Source organism: Podarcis melisellensis (assembly GCF_964234715.1).
Source record: "Podarcis melisellensis genome assembly, chromosome: 1".
NCBI classification, from domain to species: domain Eukaryota; kingdom Metazoa; phylum Chordata; class Lepidosauria; order Squamata; family Lacertidae; genus Podarcis; species Podarcis melisellensis.
This window is the reverse complement of record NC_138528.1, coordinates 129,318,142-129,339,979: the sequence shown is the minus strand read 5'-3', so window position 1 is coordinate 129,339,979 and position 21,838 is coordinate 129,318,142. Positions and strand designations below refer to the sequence as shown.

At 45.3% G+C, this 21,838-nt stretch overlaps 1 protein-coding gene across 2 annotated transcripts in view; it reads left to right on the top strand.

The window, feature by feature from the left end:
• Window positions 1-9,880: 9,880 nt before the first annotated feature.
• Window positions 9,881-21,838, top strand: part of ASB18 (ankyrin repeat and SOCS box containing 18) — a 39,991-nt gene continuing 28,033 nt past the window's right edge. The window contains exon 1 of one of the 2 annotated variants that reach the window (XM_081891285.1): window positions 9,881-10,133. In XM_081891285.1, the coding sequence (XP_081747411.1) occupies window positions 9,902-10,133 (232 nt within the window). In that variant the 5' untranslated portion in view covers window positions 9,881-9,901. Of the gene's footprint in view, window positions 10,134-16,810; window positions 17,133-21,838 lie in introns of those variants that run through there. The other variant, XM_081891284.1, reaches the window with a different exon arrangement.

Below are 21,838 nucleotides of genomic sequence, written 5' to 3'. Positions count from 1 at the left end.
GTGATCCCCATAGCCAGTATTGCCTTTGAATATGGCTAGTCGCATACTGAGCATTCTTCGTTAGCACTATTTGAAGAGAGGTTTAGAGAAAGGGTGCTTGTGAAAAAGCAGCTGGAGTCCATTCCTTTTTTGGTATGGGTTTTATAAACAGCCCTGAAATATCCAACACAGTTGTGTCACTTCTACTATACCTGCTTTATACATTTTTGCCACTATCCCCTATTGCTCTGATTCAGCAATTAGTCTCCCCATGCTGTTATGAGCATTTGATTGCCAGCTCATTTCCAGAACCAATTCAAAGTCAGTTTGTAAAGCTCTAAAAGACTCAGGGCCCCCAAACCTGAAAGACAGCCCCCTTCCCTAAAGACCTTCTCTGGTGCTAAGGTTGGCAGAGGGGGCCTTCTTGGTGATTCCATCACCCTCAGAAGCATGGGATGGTGGTATCCCAGGAGAGAGCCTTCTCTGTGCCAGTCCCTGAGCTGTGGAAGTCCCTCCCCACAGAGATGTGTCTGGCACCCTCCCGAAACAGTGTCCAGACTTTGACACTTGAAATGTATATTTTCAGGACTCTTCCTATTATTTGTGATAGCAATTTTTGGGAATGTTTAAATTGTTGTATCCACCTAGGGTGAAGGGCAGGAAATTTAATTAATTAATCTACATAATAATGATTTAATATGATAACAACAACAACTTATTATTTATACCCTGCCCATCTTGTTCCATTTTTGCAAACATCTACCAGATGCTACTATGTGCAGATCAAAGGGCCCCAGTCCACAGATCTACCTTACAAATTTATACCTTACAAACTGTCGAGGTTTGCTAGAGGATGGCATCCCAAGGGGCAACAGGATCAAAGCTCTAGGTCTAAAGGGAGCAAGCATTCATCCAGCTGGGGACAAAGGCAGAAAGCATAACCCAAGGTTGTAAAACAAGATTTCAGCAACAGGAAGTAGGAAGAAGGATGGTGAGAGCAGCTTGGCCCAGGAAAGATTTTCTCAAGTAGCTGAGATTGAAAAGCAAACCTTGGCCCCAAGGCTTTATAGACCAGATGGGGTGGGTAGCACAATTCAACCTGTCATTTATTCAGCAGAAGGTGCTGCCTTGATGGTCCTGAATGGGGTAACTGTGCCCCTGAAGGACCAGGTGCGCAGCCTGGGAGTCATTTTGGACTCACAGCTGTCCATGGAGGCACAGGTCAAATCTGTGTCCAGGGCAGCTGTGTACCAGCTCCATCTGGTACGTAGGCTGAGACCCTATCTGCCTGCGGACTGTCTCGCCAGAGTGGTGCATGCTGTGGTTATCTCCCGCTTGGACTACTGCAATGCACTCTACGTGGGGCTACCTTTGAAGGTGACTTGGAAACTACAACTAATCCAGAATGCGGCCGCTAGACTGGTGACTGGGGGCGGCCGCCGAGACCATATAACACCGGTCTTGAAAGACCTACATTGGCTCCCAGTATGTTTCTGAGCACAATTCAAAGTGTTGGTGCTGACCTTTAAAGCCCTAAATGGCCTCGGTCCAGTATACCTGAAGGAGCATCTCCACCCCCATCATTCTGCCCGGACTCTGAGGTCCAGCGCCTAGGGCCTTCTGGTGGTTCCCTCATTGCGAGAAGCAAAGCTACAGGGAACCAGGCAGAGGGCCTTCTTGGTAGTGGCGCCTGCCCTGTGGAACGCCCTTCCAGCAGATGTCAAAGCGATAAACAACTACCTGACATTCAGAAGACATCTTAAGGCAGCCCTGTTCAGGGAAGTTTTTAACGTGTGATATTTTACTGTATTTTTTGTTTCTATGGAAGCCGCCCAGAGTGGCTGGGGAGGCCCAGCCAGATGGGCGGGGTATAAATAATAAATTATTATTATTATAAGGTAAAGGTAAAGGGACCCCTGACCATTAGGTCCAGTCGTGGCCGACTCTGGGGTTGCGGCGCTCATCTCGCTCTACTGGCCAAGGGAGCCGGCGTACAGCTTCCGAGTCATGTGGCCAGCATGACTAAGCCACCTCTGGCGAAGCAGAGTAGTGCACGGAAACACCGTTTACCTTCCCGCTGGAGCGGTACCTATTTATCTACTTGCACTTTGACGTGCTTTCGAACTGCTAGGTTGTCAGGATGATATAGGATGATATATTGATGATATAGTACCTGCTTAAATAATAATAATAATAATAATAATAATAATAATAATAATAATAATAATAATAATAATAATAACAACAACAACAGTGGTCATTTTTCTCCACCCTCAAGTGCACTACTTCTGATGGGGATGAAAACAAGCTGTAATGCACGTCCCATTCTTTGGGCTGCAGGATATTTCAGGCCGAGAACAATGGCATATTGCTACCTGCAGAGCTTCAAGGCCCTTTTGGAGTTCTTTATGCAGATGTATTCAGTTGTAGGACGTTTGTTTTTTTGAAAATAATGTAAACTCTTGTAGATAAGACTAAGAAGCCCCACATCAAGAACCAGCACGAGGGCTTGTCCTCTTTCCCAACTGCGGTTCTTTGTGAGCAGCAAAAGATCTCCATTTCGCCTCCATGCCTCAAAGCATCTTTAATGGCACACCTCAGCATTCCATTCACACACACACCTGAGTGCAGCTCATTGTTTAAATGCCCATTAAGAAAACAGAATATGCCTTTTCTCTCAAGCAAATACAAAACTCTGTAATACAAAGTGAAACTGACTGTTCTATTAACGTCCATCCTGCATCAGGAAGTTTCTAAAGGGTGGAAATTTTATAATTGACTTTTCTGCTAGTAGCAAATGTCAGTTTTTCCTTAATCCTTCATAAGTCAGTAAGGTGTTTCAAAAGCCTCCAAGGCTACCACCACAACAGGACTTACAAATTAGCACATTTTTTCGCTTTTCATTAGACACAATGCAGAAATCTTCTCATATTAGGGTTTCTCGCCTCATTATTGAAAGTACTAGTACTTTGGAACTTCTGGTAGCAAATTAGAATGTGCTCAGCTAGGGTCTATTGTAAAATCAGCACTTCAAAAACTATCACATACTTGTTCCTCTTTAAGCACTGGAAATATTGGAGTCTATTTTAAAAAGCCTTATGGAGTCTGTCTAGCCTTGCAAATCATCACTGTGCTATGCTGAGCTCCCTTTTATTTTCTGAGGGCGCAAAGCCATTATTGTTCTTTCAAAAATAAAAAGGGATCGTTCCTTGCTGTGATTAAAAATTACTTGAGGTAACGGGCTGTATTAAAACCCCAAATCATTTAGAGCTCTCCTCTCTGGAATTTGCTTTGCAAGTTTCTGGCACTGTGGCATCGACTGGGATTGACCTCCCCTCCTAGTGAGCAGGTGACATTACACAAACCTCCCAGGATTGGGAAATGGGAGCTTCAACCACACTCTGATCACTGTCCAAAGGGAGGGAGGCAGAGGGCTCTCTAAAGATGGCATCACATACCAGCCACATGCTGTCCAATAGAACTATTTTAGCACGTCAGTCAAAGGGGGAAATGCAGCTCCAGCTAATTCCCAGCTACACTTTCCCTACAAACATAAGATGTTGCCAGAGTTCATAAGGGAAGCGCCATTTCCTGCAAAGGTATTTTCTTCTGACACATTGCAAACAGGGGGCTCTTTCTCCTACAGAACAAACAAGCACTGGTGGTTCTTTTTATGCATTTCTCAGATGAAAGAAAGCAGCATGCTCTCTCCCTGGCCCTTCTGAGTCAGAATGACCCTCTTTCTGGATTCCATTTTCTGTAGCCAATTGCTTGATTTTTAAAGGAAGGAAGGTGACTTCCTGGCCCACAAGCACAGCAGAGGGGGCCTTCCATCCATGGGCAGCATGCTATCATATTTGTACTGCTCTCCTCCTGAGGTCAGTGCCTGAGTATCAAAAACTTCATAGGGATAGCTGGGCAGAAGGGGAAATCTGACAGACGAGTTGAAATGTTTGCAAGAGGACTTCAGAAAAGGCAGCGCTAGTAATTTCTTTTTTGAACCCATTAGGGCATAATCTAAGCCCCTGCAACCTCATTTCATTGCCAAGGAAAAAAGCTTCAGGATCTCTGGTGAGGAAGGGCCAGGCACGGGCCAAGGGATATCACTTGTTAAAGAAGAGGCATGCTTTCTGCACCTGATAACAGCACTGTTTCCAGGTAGTGCTCTCTCTCTCTCTCTCTCTCTCTCTCTCTCTCTCTCTCTCTCTCTCTCTCTCTCTCTCTCTCTCCCTGCAGGCATATACACACAAATATATCAAAAGGCTTGTGGGCATTCCACAATTCTGCCCAAGTATGCAAAGCAGGGAGTGTGGCATTTAGTAGTATGACAATATGAACTTTGAGATAGCCATGTCTCTAAATGTTCTTGTCTTCTAGCTGCCAATACAGAATCTGGCAAAGCCCTGAAAGGCAGGAGGCAGCGACTGAGGAGAATGAGGGGCTGCACACCATTCCAATCTGCCTTGCTTCTCCCCCTGACTGACAGAAGGAGAATACAAAGATTCATTTACACGTCTTGCAAAGCTCAGTTGTTCATGGAATTGATTTTCTGTTACTGTGGAGCAGAATTTTTATCTATTTTCCATGTACCTCCGGTTATGAACTTAATTCATTCCGGAGGTCCGTTTTTAACCCAAAACCATTCTAAACACGAGGCGTGCTTTCACTAATGGGGCCTCCCGCTGCGCCACCAGCATGCGACTTCTGCTCGCATCCCGGGGCAAAGTTCACAACAAGGAGCACCTACGTCCGGGTTAGCGGAGCTCATTACCTGAAGCGTTCGTAAGGAGGACGGTAAGTAACCCGAGGTTCCACTGTACAAACTCCCTTGCTATACTTGAGGCATTCTTATTATTCTTAGGTGGTATTAAGTGTCGCACTGGGTTGAATATTTGCAGTTCGCAAGATGGGATGACCCCCCCTCTCCTTCCACAGCACACTCTTCTGGGGTTTCTCCCAACCTCTCCAGCACCTTGGGGGGGGGATAGAGGGAGGAGAGGGGGGAAGCCTCATTGTACAGGCCATAGTCCTTGTGCACGGCTTCTGCCAACAGACTCATTAGGTAAATCCTACCTATTAGTAGTAGTAAAGAAAGGAAGAAAAGTGTGTAAAACCTATGCAACATGAGGTGTACAGGTGTTCTGTTGCATAGATGTTGCAACCAGGAGGACGGGAAACTAAAAAAAAAATAAAAAATTTCAGGAACCAACCTTCTACTGAGGTGTGAAAATCCTTCTAGAATTTCATGCATATGTCATAGAATAACCTGGCTGAATAAATGTGTGTCTTTAAGAGGTACTGACAAGCTGATTTTAAACAGCTTTCAAGCAGCTAATAATACTGCAAATGCAAACCCAGTGGTGTGCAGTCAACGGACTAGGGGGACTAGGCTAGTCCCCTAAATGTTCTGATTAAATTAGAGTATTAAAGCATTAAAGCCTGGCGCCTCCTCCCCAAAGCCCGGGAAGCTTCTGCCTGGAGGCGGGGTGCTCCTGTGTGCAATGTCACTTTCCCATAGCCCTTGCAAGCTGGCGCCTCTGGCCCTAACTGTTCCCCTATGAAAAATGTCGTCACACACCACTGTCAGCAAACCCCTCTCACAGCTCAGGGTAGCTATAATGCAGACATGCAGCTTAAAGCAGTGGATTTGTGTTCTTCGCACCAGAGAAGCCTATAAATAGGAGGGAACACTTAGCAGAGCAGAATATTAATGGCCTATGGCAGAGTTTTCATAGCATTATATTGTTTCAGGTCAAGGTACAGAGAAACTCCGGGCTTTGCAAACATCTCCTACTGTTAGAAAGTTATTCCTGCTCTTTAGTCGGAATCTCCTTTCTTGTAACTTGAAGCCATTGGCTCAGGTCCTACCCTCCAGAGTAGGAGAAAACAAGCTTGCTCTGTCTTACATATGGAAAGATGGCTATTATATTTCCTCTCAGTCCCCTCTTTTCCAGGCTAAACATACCCAGGTCCTTCAACTGTTCCTCATAAGGCTTGTTTTCGAAACCCTTGATCGTCTTGATCACCCTCTTCTGCACATGTTCCAGCTTGTCAATATCCTTCTTAAATGGTGGCACCCAGAACTGGTCTGACCAAGTCAAAATAGAGTGGTAGTTACTTCCCTTGACCTGGACACTTGATGCAGCTTAGAAGAACACTAGCTGTTTTTGCTGCTTGGGGTCCACCAAGACCCCTAGATCCTTTTCACATGTACTACTGGCAATCCAGATGTCCCCCATCTTATATTTCTGCATCTGGTTCATCCTGCCTAAGTGCAGAACCTGGCATTTGTCCCTCTTGAAATTCATTTTGTTAGCTTGGACCCAGTTCTCTAATCTGTTAAGGTCATCTTGAATCCCGATTCTGTCTAGCTACCCCTCTCAGTTTTGTCTCATCTGCATTTGGTGTCATCTGCAATTCCTTCATCCCAGTCGTTTATAAAGGTATTGAACACAGAGGCATACCTAGGCTCCCTTGCACCCTTGGCAAGGAGCTGTATCCGTCCATCCCCCTGTCCCCCGCCCATCCTTTCTGCCCTTGGATCCCTGTTGGGGAGGTGCCCAGAGGAGTCTGTTGCTCCTGACAGTCCTGCTTCTGTGTGTCACGTTCCTCCAGGGGGTTGTCTTCTGCTATAGGTGATCTTCCTCCTCCCTAGGGGCACCCCACCTGCATCACTGTTCAAGGACAGTCCATTCTGCTCTTTTGAGAAATTCCTCATCTTGCTCACATTGCTGTACCTTTTCTTCTTGCACTTGCTGCAGGTGTAGTTTTGCACGTGCTCAGGCCAGAAGGCAAACATGGCACAGCTGTTGCTGGTCACTGCAGCAGCTTCCTTGGCGTCCATGTCTCTTGGTCCTGCGTACACCAGGCCTCCCCCTCAAAGTGCCCTCACAGACACCCCTGCCTACACATCCTGGACACGAGCTTCCAGAGGCTGCAACCGGCTAAATAGAACTGCTGCTGGCTGCTAACACCTCCTGAGGAACAAAAGGTGTGGTTAAAAGGCATTGTGTTTCATCTGCTGCTTGTAAAACTGCTGGTTTCAACATGGGAGAAAGGTTAGCTATCCAAGCAAGCCAAAGTAAATTTGTTTAATTTTGTTCATTTTCAGCCATTTATCAAAAGGAATCAAATTAACTTAATAAAACCAGCCAGACTTGATTACTCAAAATCAATTCAACTGAAAGAAACAGTAGTGGAACATGTCCAATTTTGATCCAGAACTAGTATAAGCCGAGCAATGTGCTATCAAAACCATGCAGAAATGGGAAGTCAAATGAAAAACAACCATTAAGCTCACACACAGTTTGGCACTAGTGGACTCTTAGTTGTTTGACAACTAAGCCGTTCAAGAACCAAGGTACCACTGTATAACAAAGCTGAACATACTGATTTCTAAGCATCTTCCTCCTGTTACAACATGGCTCTTGGAAGACCAGTCAAGAGCTCTGGTGCCGGAGCAGCCCAAGCTGCAAGCCATTTAGGCAGCTTAGATTTATGTTGGTGTGACTAAAATTAGTTTGCATCCAAGCAAGTGCCCTTAATAACAGTGTTGTAAAATGGGCTTTAAACCTTTTGACAAAAACTGTGGTTTCCTGTTGTGTGGATGAGCCTTACCAGAAGCCCGTCAAAATTATTCATTTGTCACAGCTCTTCCTTGACTGAGGGTGGATGAAGGTTACTTTGCACTTAGACATCACACAGGATGTTCGCAGCTGTGAAGTCTCCCATCTGAAGGGGGAGGGTCCTGTATCAAGGACCTTCTTCCCATTCCTCTGCATAACTCCTCTAATCTCCGCCATTAAGGCAAGCAGATGCCTCTGCTCTCCCCTCTTCCCATCACTGCATAGCCAGGCTGTTTATACAGGGGGACTTTCAAGTGAAACTTACTCAGTGCTACGCTGTACTTGGTCTTGGAGACACAGCACAAGGCAGGGGGAACAGGAGCAGGTTTCTTCCTCTGTGCTGTAGCCCGGGAGGAGGAAGGGAATCTTCCACATACATCCAAATAAGCATTGCGTGGCAAGTTTCCTCCCCCAGATGAAATGAAGACACAGACACATTGTTTTAAGGTTAATAGGCGTGAAAGGCCACAACTTTATTGATTACGGAATTGAAGGTATTGGCCTTAGGCATTGGCTTCTATCGACTACCCGGCATGGTGACCGGGAAGGGTTGAACACACCGCAGGAGTCCTGTTGAAGTACGCCAACGAGGATCCCACGGGTGTCACCGCTCGGGGGTGTGCCGGAGGCCCTACCTCTCCAGGCTTCGGACAAGGCCACGCCCCCCCCGGGAGTCCTCTACCGGACTACCCCTTCTCATTGGGGGAAGGTGATGGCACTCCCTTCCCCCCTCCTTTTTCCTATAATTTGCCCCATGCCAATGCCTAACCGCCAATACCGTGAAAGTTGTGACGATTGCTACGAGGTAGGCGAAAAAACCAACAGGCAGGAAGTGCGCCAAATTGGAAAAATTCCTGCCAGGCCCCTTGCGGCGACCAACCGAAGTCCATAGCAAGGCCAATTCTAGCTAAACCTAAGGGTGGGTGGGATGGGAAAACCGCTCAGCTGCTGGGGCGAGGGGAAAAGAGGGCGGTCCCTGGGCGTGCCTGGCCTTAAGTAGCCCAGGCCGTGCCTCCCCTCGCCCGCCGATTGGCGGGCTGGGTTGCAGGCACGCCCAGGGATTCCCCAATTCTCGCGGGGGCGAGGGAAGCCCCCGCGAGTGTGGGAGGGTCCTGCCCGCAACACCCTCTCCTCTGCGAGCTCGGAAAGGGCTTCCTAGGGAATCCACAATGACTGCTCTACATCAACTCCATTCTTCTTCAGCAACCAAGCTGATAAATGAATGTGGTAAATTCCAGAGTGATCTCCACAGCTCCCAAGCAAAAATTAACCCTAAGGGATTAACAACCTTTCCCCAACACAGCTTCACCAATCAAATCAGCAGGTCCCTCGAGGCCACTTTGAAGTAAAATGAAAGGTGTTCACAGATCCAGTCCTCCTGGGTCTCCTGTCCTTTGGCCCTGAGAAACACATGCTTGCTTAACAAAAGCGCATGCAGTCTCTCTTTCTGCAGGTTGTGTGTTCTACAGATCAGTTCCATTTGTTGTGAGATGTTGATGTTGGTGTATATAGGGTTGGGAAGAAAAGAGGGGGTGGGACAGGAGAGAGGGGGTGGAGTGGGAAAGCTTATGTTCTTTTGCTTAGTGCATGGGTGGGTTGTGTCAGCATCACTTGGGTAGGTTCACTTGTGCATGTACGTTTGTAAACTAGGAAAATCTTTAATAAAAAGTATTAAAAAGAAAAAAAGAAAGAAACACACGCTTGCAAAAACGAGCCCTACCTGTGCTTGAGGCAACGTTAGGGCCAAACTTTCTGGGTAGTTTTGGGAATTGTGTTAGATATATTTGCAGTGGCAAGGCTGCAGAGAGAGAAGGCAACAAGTTTGAAGAGCAAAGCTGTGGCTTTTAGGAAAGGCCTGAAGGGAAAGGCCAGGTCAAGAGCTTTTGAAGCTAATCTCAAACTTGTCCTGAAAGAAAACTCATGTAACATCTTGAACAAAACTTGCCAGTTCTTTCATCAGGAGAATTGGGTCCCAAAAATGCTCCCTCCCAAGTTTGCTAATGATCTGTTCTCTCAGTTTTGGTTCAGTGATAGGAAGCGGTTTAGGAAAAGAGCACCTGTCCACTGCTGTCAGCATTTCTCTGTGTTTCCTTGTGGAGAAAATATTCTGCAGTATTTCTCAGTTACTGAGTTCTGGCTCTTTTCAATTAGTACCCCCTTTTCAATGACTTCAATTACACCTCCCCCTCCCCCCACTAATCCCACTGGCGAAAGAGGAGCTAGGCTCTTTCTATTTTTAGCTGAGCAAGGAACACTTTTCATTTACAGCAGGCTGGCTTCCTACGCTGCCCGAAAAAATGGTTCCCGTCCACAAAGTGCTTAGACAGTCCTCCTTTGACTGCATCCCTGATCATCCACTCAACTCAGATTTGGTGATAAGATTAAAGAATGCGCTAGAAGCCGGGGACGAAAAGGTCGTAATGGATTTACTCTGCGATGAAGTTAAGCATGCAGATGCCACCATAGAGCTGTCTAATGATGACTGGATGAAGACCCCAACAGCTCAATTGCACACTCTGGTGTTAGTAGGTAACTGGATCATTTGTGTATTTAAAAACTGACTCATTTTAATTAAGGAAGCAACAGTAAAGCGTGTGCTGGGTTAAATGGTTCCCTTTATAGGATTGTCACTATACCAAGAACACTTGAATTCTGACCTAAAAAATAGTTATGTATATAATTATTGCCATTTTTCTTTCTGAACATAATCTTGCTCGATTTGAGAAGGCAGTTTTAGGTTCTGCAGAAATTTTGGCAGGTAGCATATTAGGATGAGGGGGGCTGTGGTCTATTCTTACAGGCAGGCAGACAAGCGATTTTCAGCAACTGGGCATGCGCAGAAGTGATTTCCAGTATCTGCGCATGCGCAGACACGGTTTCCGGCACTGCTCGGCGAGTCCCCGCACCACGCTGCACCAGTTTAGCACAGCACACAGGGGACTTGCCGAGTGGGCGACTCGGTTCGGGGGTGGCTCATGGTCCGGTGAAACGGTTTTCGTGGGCCGGATCCAGCCCATGGGCCGCACATTGCCAACCCCTGCCCTAGACTGATAAAACTCTAGACTGACAAATGCTGGCCAACTTCTGTGTAAATCTGAGATTTTCATTCATTGCTCTCCTTGTGTGTGTCTGCATGCATCTCAACCAAGCCCAAGGCCTCTGCATGCAACTGAGCTGGGCTAGGAAGTGGTTTAAATCAATTGGCATTTGCTGCTACTTGAGGTATTTGGATAATTTGTTCAGTTGTTTTATTCTTTTGTTTGATAAAAATCCAAACCAGTTCTGACTGAGAAAGGTCAAATACTGCACTCAGGTTGTTTGTGTGTGGTGGAAACACACACACAAGCCAGTGTTAAATGGGCACCTTTCATGGGGCAGCCATTTTGTGCGCAGCTGCTGCCAGTTCCTAAGTTTCAGCTCTTTATTAAATATGCTATAAATTTACTGGAATGTGAGATCTTGTTCATCCTCCTTTACTTTTTTCATGTGAAATGGACAATTCTTCCCTGTTCTCATGCATTTCTTTTGCAACCCATTCTTTGGATGTCCTAAATAAAATTAATTCCTGGTGGAGGGGAGTTTGGAAGTAATAGGGTACAAATTTCGATGGAGGAGAAAAGTGAATCACCCTAAGGCAAATTGTTTGAAATAGTTCTGCTATCAGTTCAATAAGCAAACAAGGAACACAAAGGATAATTTTACCTTGAAGAGAGGATATCCTCAAGCAAGGTATGTGTTTATAATGAATCTTGCATTATTTGCACTTCTACTCCAGTTGACTTCCAAAGATATAGAAAATTGAGTCATTAGGCTGAGCTACAGCATGATATTATCTGCTTCTACTTACCAACTAGGGCATGGGTTGGGGAAAGTAACTCACTCGCCAGATCTTTATCTTCCCTACCACTCCCCTGCAATTGGTCAAATTGGACAGGAAGGCAGAGTTGCCCATCTGTCAATCAGTTGACATCACAATGGCATCAGATGAAACGGTGCTTTGAAGGTCCAACAATCAGCTGGTTGACAGGAGCTCAAAGGCCTTTGCAAGCCCCTGCTAAAGGTTATTTTGGCTGCAAGATATCAGATGGTACTTTATGACCTGAAAACAGAATGGCAAGCGTCTGATTCCTGCTTTTCAATAACTTATAAAGAAATGAAGGTGGCATGCTTGATTCTATTTTTCCTCCTAGAAAGCGCTTGGCTGTTATGAAGGAGTGCTGCCAACTGAATTATGTGCATACACAACTAGTTGTGCTGAAAAATACATCATATTTTAAGTATGGCGTAAGTGGTTTGTTTGAAAAAGACATCTACTGCATTGAAAACCAAGGAAAATGTGTGTTCAAGCCACTTCCACCACAGTTAGAATGAAGAGAGAGGCAGTTTGTGTTTCCAGTTTCTGGAATATGCTTTAAGGGAATGAATATGTGGTTTGTGACTTCCACCATATTAGTATTGTTACATCTGCCGTCACCCTTGAGGTGTTAATACGTCACCCTCGGCAGAGACACCTGCAGCCTGCTCTCGTGCCACGTGTTAAGTTCTTCATATGTTACACAAAGTGTCACCAGCCAAATGGGAGTCTAGCTGTACAGACAGGATGGTGATGTGATGTCCAGGGCAGCAAAGTTACAATTTGTGTGTGTAGACACACACACACATATTAATGCTGACATTTCAAGAGTATTCTGTGGAATATTCACAGCAAGCTTCTCCCACGCCCTGATGGTCCTACTAATTGGGTGCTAGAAAAGGGAATGTTTGGGTTAGAGGAATAGCAGGTGTTCTGAATGATGGGGAAAGAGGCAGCCTCCCCCTTGAAGCCTCTAGCAGTACAAAATCTCTGGAGTGAAAACAGTCCGTCTCTTTGCAGGCCAAGCAGTCAAGAAAGGTGACCTTCCATTGCCCACTCCCTCCCTGCATGCCTCTGTGCTTGAATGAGAAATTATGCAGACTGGGCATGCTAATTTAGTCTAGCTCATTTGCATAATTAGTACACATAATTTTATCAGGCAAATTACATCATCCAGATTGATTGGGGGCAGCCAAGGGTGTGTGTGGAATATAGCAGAAATAAGGTGAAGTTCTTTGCTTTATTCTATCAAAGGCTTACTCAGACAGTTTTTAAAAATAAGAGGCCTACGCTTAGACGCACCACCCTGGTCCAGCTGCAGACCCTCAGCATGCTGTCCACAAGGGAGGTTTGCTAGCCCATTTCCCTTTTTCCTTCTACAAAAACTAACCAATAGAAATGTAATCCTCCAGCGATAGGGAGGAAGAGGGCACTGCAAAGAAAATAACATTTAAAATAAGTTTTCAATGGTTTGTGAAGTGGTAGGTATTGGTATGCATGTTGCAGGAGGAAAGGGAAATGTTGTTGCTTTTTGTCATCTTCCTTTTTCTTATGCAAAGCAAGATTAGAAGCAGCACCATAAGCCCTTGAGTTGTACAAGAGTAAGTAATCTGCCAATATAGAAACTTTTAAAAAAACCCATAAAAGTGATAAAATATTCAGGCAAGTGAGGTGTGTGTGTTTGCAGGAGTTGTTTCACTCATCACGGAGGATGTCCAGAGGAAGCTATCCAAAATTCTACATGGCAAGGAGAACAATGTATGCCCAAAGATGAAGGAAGACTCGCTGGTGAGCAGGGGCGCCGACTTATTAAAAAATATTGGGGGGGCGGGGGCCCATACCGACTTATAAAAAATATTGGGGGGGCCCAAGACCTCCCAACCGCTGCTGCTGGGGGAACGAAAGGGGCGAGCCCCGGGCTGCCCCGACCTTAAGTGAACCTGTGAGGGCCCGCCCTTTGCGGCAGCCGATTGGCTGCCGCCGTGGGCGGTGAATATTAATGAGCTAGGGGGAATCCTCGCTTCTCGCGGGGCTGACGCCAGCCCCGCGAGATTGTTGATGGGTCGAGAGCCCGCAACCCCACCCCCTCTCTAGATCGGGAGTGGCTTTGTTTTAACTCATTACTGAATGTATTTTAAAAGGTAACTATCGTCAAACAAGGAAAATAAAAAATACCAACATAATTTTGTGATTTTACAAAGCATAATATAACTAATAATTTTCTTAAATTATTGGGGGGGCAGAGCCCCCCAAACGAATTTTTGAGGGGGCTCGGGCCCCCTCAGGCCCCATGGAGTCGGCGCCTATGCTGGTGAGTCTTTGCCAGGGAAACATGATTCCACTACAATAGAAGTGCTAATTGGAGGAAAGCTATCTATATCCCCACATAAAACAAACATCTTTCAAAAGAAAGATAATCTGTAGTGGCCTGAAGTTCACAGCAGAGAGTCAGATGTGCTACCTTACGCATACAGAATATCTATTCATTCAAAAGAGTTCTAGATCACTTTTCAAACAGAAGGCTTCCCAAAGCAGTGCATAAAAATGTAAACAAGCAGAATACAGTCATACCTCGGGTTGTATATGCTTCATGTTGAGCGTGTTCAAGTTGCGCTCCGTGGCAACAGAGCGCATTACTTTCGGGTTTCACCGCTCGCGCATGCGCAGATGCTCAAAATGATGTCACGCGCATGCGCAGAAGCAGCAAAAAGGACGTGCATGTGCGCAGACGTGCCATCGCTAGTTACGTTTGCTTCTGGATGCGAACGGGGCTCCAGAATGGATCCCGTTCGCATCCCGAGGTACCACTGTATACCATAATACAATTCTCAAACAAAATTTTCCCAAAGAAACAAAAAAACACCGCAAGCCTTTCATTACATTGTATGCACTAAAATGACCACACTAAAAATCCAGATACAGCCATAGACAAGCCATTAAAAACTGCTATAATCATATGTGGATGCGTGGAGGCTGCCGCACTTCACATGGAGTCAAGTTCCACAGCTGCCACTCAGGACAATTGCTGGTTCCTCCTCCTCCTCCCCGAGCTTGGTGGCTGTAGCACTGGTGGGAAACAGAGGGACTGTCCCTGGAAAATGGGGGGCTTGAAGGGGATGCAGTATCTTCTGGAGCAATCCTGCTTTCTTCCAGCCTAGCAGAAGCCAACTTGACTTTTTAATCTTCCATGTGCATAGAAAGTCTGGTGTGGAGCTGCTTTGAGACACACAAACCCCCTTCCTTTGCTGCATGCAGGGCTGGACAATGTTGTTGTTGTTTAGTCGTTGAGTCGGAAATATCAAATATATATAGCAAATATCCCTAGGGATTGCATCCCAAATAGGCACTAGAAAGCTGGTTGTGAGCGTAACAACTCTTAGCCACTAGTGGATAATCTCATTGCATGAGGAATCCTTCAACTACAGGAGAACCTACTAGAATTCTTCTGCCAAACAACAACTGGCCACTTCTCACCGAGCTAAAGCAAAAGAGCATTTAAGAGCATCATTGTGAAGCAACATTCCAGTCTCACTTGTGAGATTTAAAATGTTAAGTTGTGGGTGAACATATCAGACGACACAGCGATTCTTCAAACAGCTCTTGTTTATTCACAGGCCAGAACAGAACTGAACTGAAGGGTTCAGTCAGCCTGCTTATATAGAGCTCCAGTACAATGTAACTGTAACAACTTTCTAAAACTATCCAATCACTGAACATCACTTTCGATCCCTTATTTGCATAACTATCTACAGTATCCCCCTGCTGGCCCAGGGTGAGAACTTCAGTACATAACACCAGGCTTCAAGGACCTGTACTTCATAACATTTCCTCCTGCAAATAAAAGGGACCAAAGTGAAAAATGAACTCCTGGGAAAAGAAGTTGACTGGAAAGTAAGGGGGAAAGAGGAGTCAGAGATTAAGGGAAAAGGTAATGACCACAAAGACTTGATAGGGAATTCAAGCTTTGAATGTCAGAAAACTCTTCACCATTCAGATTGACAGAGCAGCTAATTCTTTCCTCTATAGTGAGCCCAAGGATGATGCAGACTTTTTATGATTATTTATGATTATTTATTGAATTTATATACCACCCTAATGGGCGGTCTCAGGTTAGTTCACAGAACAATAAACACCTGACATGTTTTGAAAAGGGTATAATTAATTAATTAATTAATATAAGGTTTTAAGTTGGAAACCTTCCTTATTGAAAAGTGTCCTATCTTTTCTAAGGATGCCCTATTCTGCTCTGCAACAAGCTAGGAATCAGCTTACATTTGATACAAAAGACCATAGAAACAGTTGGGACCCGAATGTTTGAGATTCAATGCAGGAATCTCCTATGTGGCTGATGACCGTCCAATCCCTGCTTTAAAACTTTCAAGGAAGGAGAGTCCATCACCTGCTGAGGGAGACCCCTGAATTATTTCTCTTATTTATTATGATAATTTCTAGATTTGCAGATGTACTGCTGTGGGGATGCGTTGAGGCATTTCTAATTACACACCCTATTGGCAAAAGTTAGCCCCTGGTTGTGATATCAGGTACTTCTTGCATGTAAACAGCTTTGTTGCCGAGCCCTAGGCCTAGGCACAGCCCTGGGCACAGAAAGGAGTTAAGCATCTCCTGTTTCTGGCTTATCCCCTGTGTGCCCTTCAGTCAGTGAGTTGAGGGACTTATCCTACTTCTAGAGTCAAATGTCTAGTCACCACCAGCACCACCATAGTAACCTAGCTGAAAACAATGGAAAAATTGTCACGAACCTTAAGCACAGATGGATTCTAGTCCCTAGGAATTACAGTTTCTGCAGCATAAAAAAGGGCTAACAGATTCGAATTTGCTCAGTGAAAACTGCTATGACACATTAATGCAATAAAGAAAGTCAATATTTTATGGCATTGTACATGACCAGGATATATATCCTAATCACAGAACTGTATTTCATGGTGATGGCATGGAAAGAAAACCTGGTGCTGAAAATCATGTGGATAAGCAGATGATAAAAATTTGAAATGCAAGAGATCCCAAAGCATGCAAACCATTACATGTCATCTGGACTAAAATAGGCTAACATCAATTATAGGGAAAAACCTCACTGTGGATGAGAATGTTTCCTTGCCAAGATCATGCTTGGAATTAAAATATCTCCATGCAGGAATTCCAGCACAAGCCGTCTTGTGAATATTTGACCTTGTCAAGCTATATTTATTTCCACAAGTAATCTCAGTAGTAAAGTGGCTGTTATTGTAGCCACCCACCCACCCACGTGACTTTAATTGTATCAAGTAACAATTAGCACCAGATTTAAATACAAGCTATGTCAGAGCCCTAACTAGAATTTAATTGGGCAGCACAAACAGAGTCACACAAACAATAAGACCTCCGTAATCTGCACAACAAGATTCTGGACTAAAATTAGCTGCAGATGAGCACAATGGAAGAGGTGCCAAGCGCTGCTGTAGACAAGCTGCAGATCTTTGAGCCAGGAGGATCCAGATTCAAGCTGAAGACTCGCCATGCCCCTCTGGACAAATACTTTGAGGCTCTGGTCACAGGAAACCTCAAGAAGCTCAAAGCTCTGGTCGATCAGTATTACGAAGATGTCAATATGGTCTTTGAGATCAGTAAAAATGAGCTGGAATGGCAGGTGAAAAAGAAAGCTGCTTATGGACTGTCAGGTACTCTAGATTTCAAGGACCACTTTCAAACTTAAACAGGTATTATTTACTAATCCAAATTAAGGCAAGTGGTGCTTTTAAAAAAGTGTTCTCTTATTTGTGGCTATCCAGTTGCTCCCAAAGTCTGTGTGCAAGGCTGGTTCCTTCCCTCCCTTCGTCCCTCCTAGCAGCTCTTTCACGTGGGTCAGCAAGGGTCTTTGGCTAGTATCGTAGAGCACTGTCAGCAGTGAACAGGCTTGTGGGCTTGCTATCACCATATGTTTCTAGACCTGGACAGGCTAATGGAAACTGAGCAAGGTGGCAGTGGTGATGTGCTAATCTGGTCTAAGGAGCAGGACTGACCCTCTTTGAAGAGGATCCTAATGTGTCCAGTATTGTTAGCATCATAGAAAGTCTCAGCAAGTTCAGGGTTCTTGGGTTGGGATTCCCACTGAGCCACAGACCAAGTGAAGGGGGTTGAGCAGCCCCTAACTTTCCTCCTCCTCAGGTTCGTGCTTACCTTCCAGTCAGCCAACCGTGCTCCAAGGGAATCATTCTTGGTCTGATGACCTCAGGCTCATCAGTGCTGTCTCCCAGGTGAGCCCCCCACCCCCCGTCCCCGGCCACATTTCCTGTTTTCTCCCCAGCTCATTCATGGGTGCCATACCTTTCGAAGGTAGGGAGCACACCTCCCTCCCCTGGCAATGGAGCCAGTGCTTCTCTCATATCACCTTGGGCAGTGTGTAGGATTGCATCTCTGTAGTCATGCTGAGCAGCTCCTGCTGCAGCCCCTCAGTCCACTGCTGTCCTCCCAGACCTCTGGTCCCATCTCTCCCCACATGGTGAAAGGAGAGGTCTATGTGACACAGTCTGGCACAAAAGCTCTGCACATCGCCCTGCTGTAGGGACTGTTTGGTGATGGTGGGAGCTGCCTGCAGGGGTGGTGGAAGAGGAGCAGGATTGTTTCCCAGTACAGGCAGAGCTGCCACCCTTTCTCCCCTCCTGCACATCTACTCTTTTTACCCTTTCTGCCTGCTGTTCTATGGGGGGTGCTCACAGGTAAAGGTGCTGCTGCATGTTCTCTGTGAACCTTTGTCACACAGTCTCATCCAGCATCCTTACTGCTGATCTCTTCCTGGCTGCCTTGTGTATAATGCAAGGAGCAGAAAAGAATGAGCCTTCCTGCCTCCTGCTAAGGCCATCTCTGACTTACGTTTGTTTGCTCAGTAGGTCAGGCAGAGTCTTGGAGTCCCTGTATTTGCTTGGACAGCTGCAGAGGCAGGTCTCCAGCTCTGCTATGTGATAGCAATGTAGAAAATATAAATATCCTGTTAGCCAGGCAGAATGAAATAGTGTTCCTAATTTATTTGATTGGCTGGAATGGTTTAGCAAGGAAAAACTTCTTGATAGATGGTGGGATTACCAAATATAGAAATCTCTACACAAATCTTTTTATTTGTACCATGATTCATCCTAGAGCTGAGCCAAAACAGGCAACTTCTTTCCTCCAAATTCTTGATCAGTATTGAAAGATATCCATCAGAAGATTTCAGTTTTTGACGCTGACCTTAATTGGCAAGGATTGCCCACATGATTTATACAGGAAGCTTTGCTCTCACTCTAAATAGGCTTCACCTGCCCTTAGTGATATCAGAATATAGTTATATTGGTTCATTTGAGGAGGGGGAGTCGCTGTCATCCGTAGTGAACAGCCACGAAAGGGGTAAAATTAAGGGGTTTAGAGGGAACCCCACAAAATAATTGCTTTAAAACTGAAAAGTAAACCTGTAGAACCAAAAATGAAAAAGGGGGGAAACAGAAAAGAATAAGATTTGCACAAAAGATTTCTCCCTGCAATGGGAAAGGACCCCATTCTGTGCTAGCAGCATTTTGACCAGGGCCTCAGGATAAACATTTTAGTGTTATCTCTTCAAAAGCAATGTAAGCCTTGTTAGCTCATTGTCTAGTGGTTGGGTGACCAGTATGTTGCACATGCTTGGACTTCAATAGGCTGCATATTTGCTTTAAATGCAGTGGAGCAATTAGCACAAAGTCTTTTCAAAAGTTTCTCAGCAAAGTTTCTATAGCTTGTTACCGGCATAATATCGATTTGTTCCTTCATGACAAGAAGGCACCTCTGTGTGCCATGTGAAATCCAGGCCACTGATGTGTATTCACTGGGGACTTCTTTTTATTGTTGCTTGCTTTTTATATCCACCCTGACTCCTATGGGCTAACCCCCAGCCCCGCATGTTTTCAGAGGGGGTAGAGTGTAATGTGTCACTGTCATATCCAGTAGGAGCACTTGGCAGCATTTGCAGAACGAAGGAAAGTATTGAAATGGTTGACTGTGAGGTGCCAGTGATCCTTTTCAATAGCAAGATCCATTTCCCTTGGCTGAAGTTTCCCCCAGTCCCTTTTCCACATGTTGTCAGGAGAAGCAGGAGATATTGCTGTCTTTTTCACTCATGTACCTTCCAGTTGTGTAACAGTTACATTTCCTGTGCTGCTTAAAAGGATTGCATGCTGATGTCCCGATGTCCTCTTCTCCCCCCTCCCCCCAATCCACCATATAACGGTATATATATAGTATATAGTATATATAGTAGCCTCTAGCACTACTAGAAGGAAAGTTATAAAGCAAAATGTGTAGGCATCCTTCTACATGATTTCTGTGAGATCAGCCAAACTGACTGCTCCTGTCTTTTCTGTCAGTGTTTTTAGCCAATGAGTAATGTCAGAACTTTGATTCATGACTGCATTATTTGGTGACCAGGCCTTAGTGCACTTCCCCTTCCTGCTTCTGTTTCATTTTCTAGTCCTTGGAATTGTTATAGTTCTAATCTAAAGACCCTAAATTTCCCCTTTGTTCTTTGTTTGTGCCTAACAAACCAAGATGCATCTTTCCTTTAGTGGTTTCATCCAGTGGCGTAGCGTGGGGGGTGCAGGGGGAGCCGGCCGCACCGGGCGCAACATCTGGGGGTTAGGGGGCGCAGATCCACTGGTTAGGGGGTGCAAATCCACGGGTTAGGGGGTGCAAATTACTTGCCTTGCCCCGGGTGCTGACAACCCACGCTACGCCACTGGTTTCATCTAAGATTAGGTAATCCCTACAAGGTTTTTTTTTCTGCAAATGCTGCAACACAATAAGTAGCTGAAGTCCAGGCAGTCCTTGAAAATTCACTGTATGTTTAACTTACAGTACAACAATCTGCATGTCTCCTCAGTAATAAGTCTCTTTGTGTTTAATGGGGTTTATTCCCAGGTAAGTTGGGTACAGAGCTGCAGCCTTGGCTTTCTTGTGAGGAAGGGAATGCCAGTATCAATGCTAAACAAATAGAACTGAAATATAGACAATTCGCTGTGTTTAACATTATTTTATGAAAGTGGGATATGTTATCAACCATAATTTTAGAATTGAGCCCCCTTTTACAGCCATTTTATGTCACCTGCTATATCTGCACAACAACCACATGACATAGGTTAGGCTGAGAGTTTGTGACTGATCCGAGTTAGGAAGTGAGCAAAAAGAATGAAAAGTGAGTTTAAAATATGCACATGCTTACAATATTTTCTTTTTTATTTATTAAGGTTGCCAAAATGTCTTTTGTTTGTGTTTTGCTGAGAGCTGTGAAACTGCACACGCTGTGTATTTTTGTAGTCCATGAAAGCTTATGTAAAAATAAATTTGTTAGCCTTTAAGATACCTCAAGCTATATTCCCTGGTACCATATTTGATGCCTTCATTTCGGGGGAAGTGGCTTCCTCTTTTGGGAAGTATGCCAAGGCCTCCAGCCACAATTTTCTCTCTTCCCACAATCCCATCAATTTTGGCAATAATGTCAAAAAGAAAAACAATGAAGTAGACACAGGGCTAAGGTGGGTGGAGAGGTTGAAGTTTCTCTCCCTCGTCTGTGGCCAGATGAGCAGCCAAACGTCCACCTGGAGCCCCATTTTCTGATGAGCAGGGAGGGGGTTAACCCCCTACTTCAGCAATTCTGCACAGATTGGGAGGGGGCTGCATATGTGTCTAGACCCATGGTTCCCAATTTGGAAGCTTGTTTAGACCAAGTTAGTGGCTTTTTAGGCTTCCTTCACATGAATAGGAGCTCACTTTTTGAATAATAATAATAATAATAATAATTTATTATTTATACCCCGCCCATCTGGCTGGGCTTCCCCAGCCACTATGGGCGGCTTCCAAAAGAATATTAAAATACTGTGATACATCAAACATTAAAAGCTTCCCTAAACAGGGCTGCCTTCAGATGTCTTCTAAAAGTCTGGTGGTTGTTGTTCTCTTTGACATCTGGTGGGAGGGCGTTCCACAGGGAGGGCGCCACTACCGAGAAGGCCCTCTGCCTGGTTCCCTGTAACTTGGGTACTCGCAGTGAGGGAACTGCCAGAAGGCCCTCGGTGCTGGACCTCAGTGTCCGGGTAGAATGATGGGGGTGGAGACGCTCCTTCAGATATACTGGACCGAGGCCGTTTAGGGCTTTAAAGGTCAGCACCAACACTTTGAATTGTGCTTGGAAATGTACTGGGAGCCAATGTAGGTCTTTCAAGACTGGTGTTATATGGTCTCGGCGGCCGCTCCCAGTCACCAGTCTGGCTGCCGCGTTCTGGATTAGTTGTAGTTTCCGGGTCACCTTCAAAGGTAGCCCCACGTACAGCGCATTGCAGTAGTCCAAGCGGGAGATAACCAGAGCATGCACCACTCTGGCGAG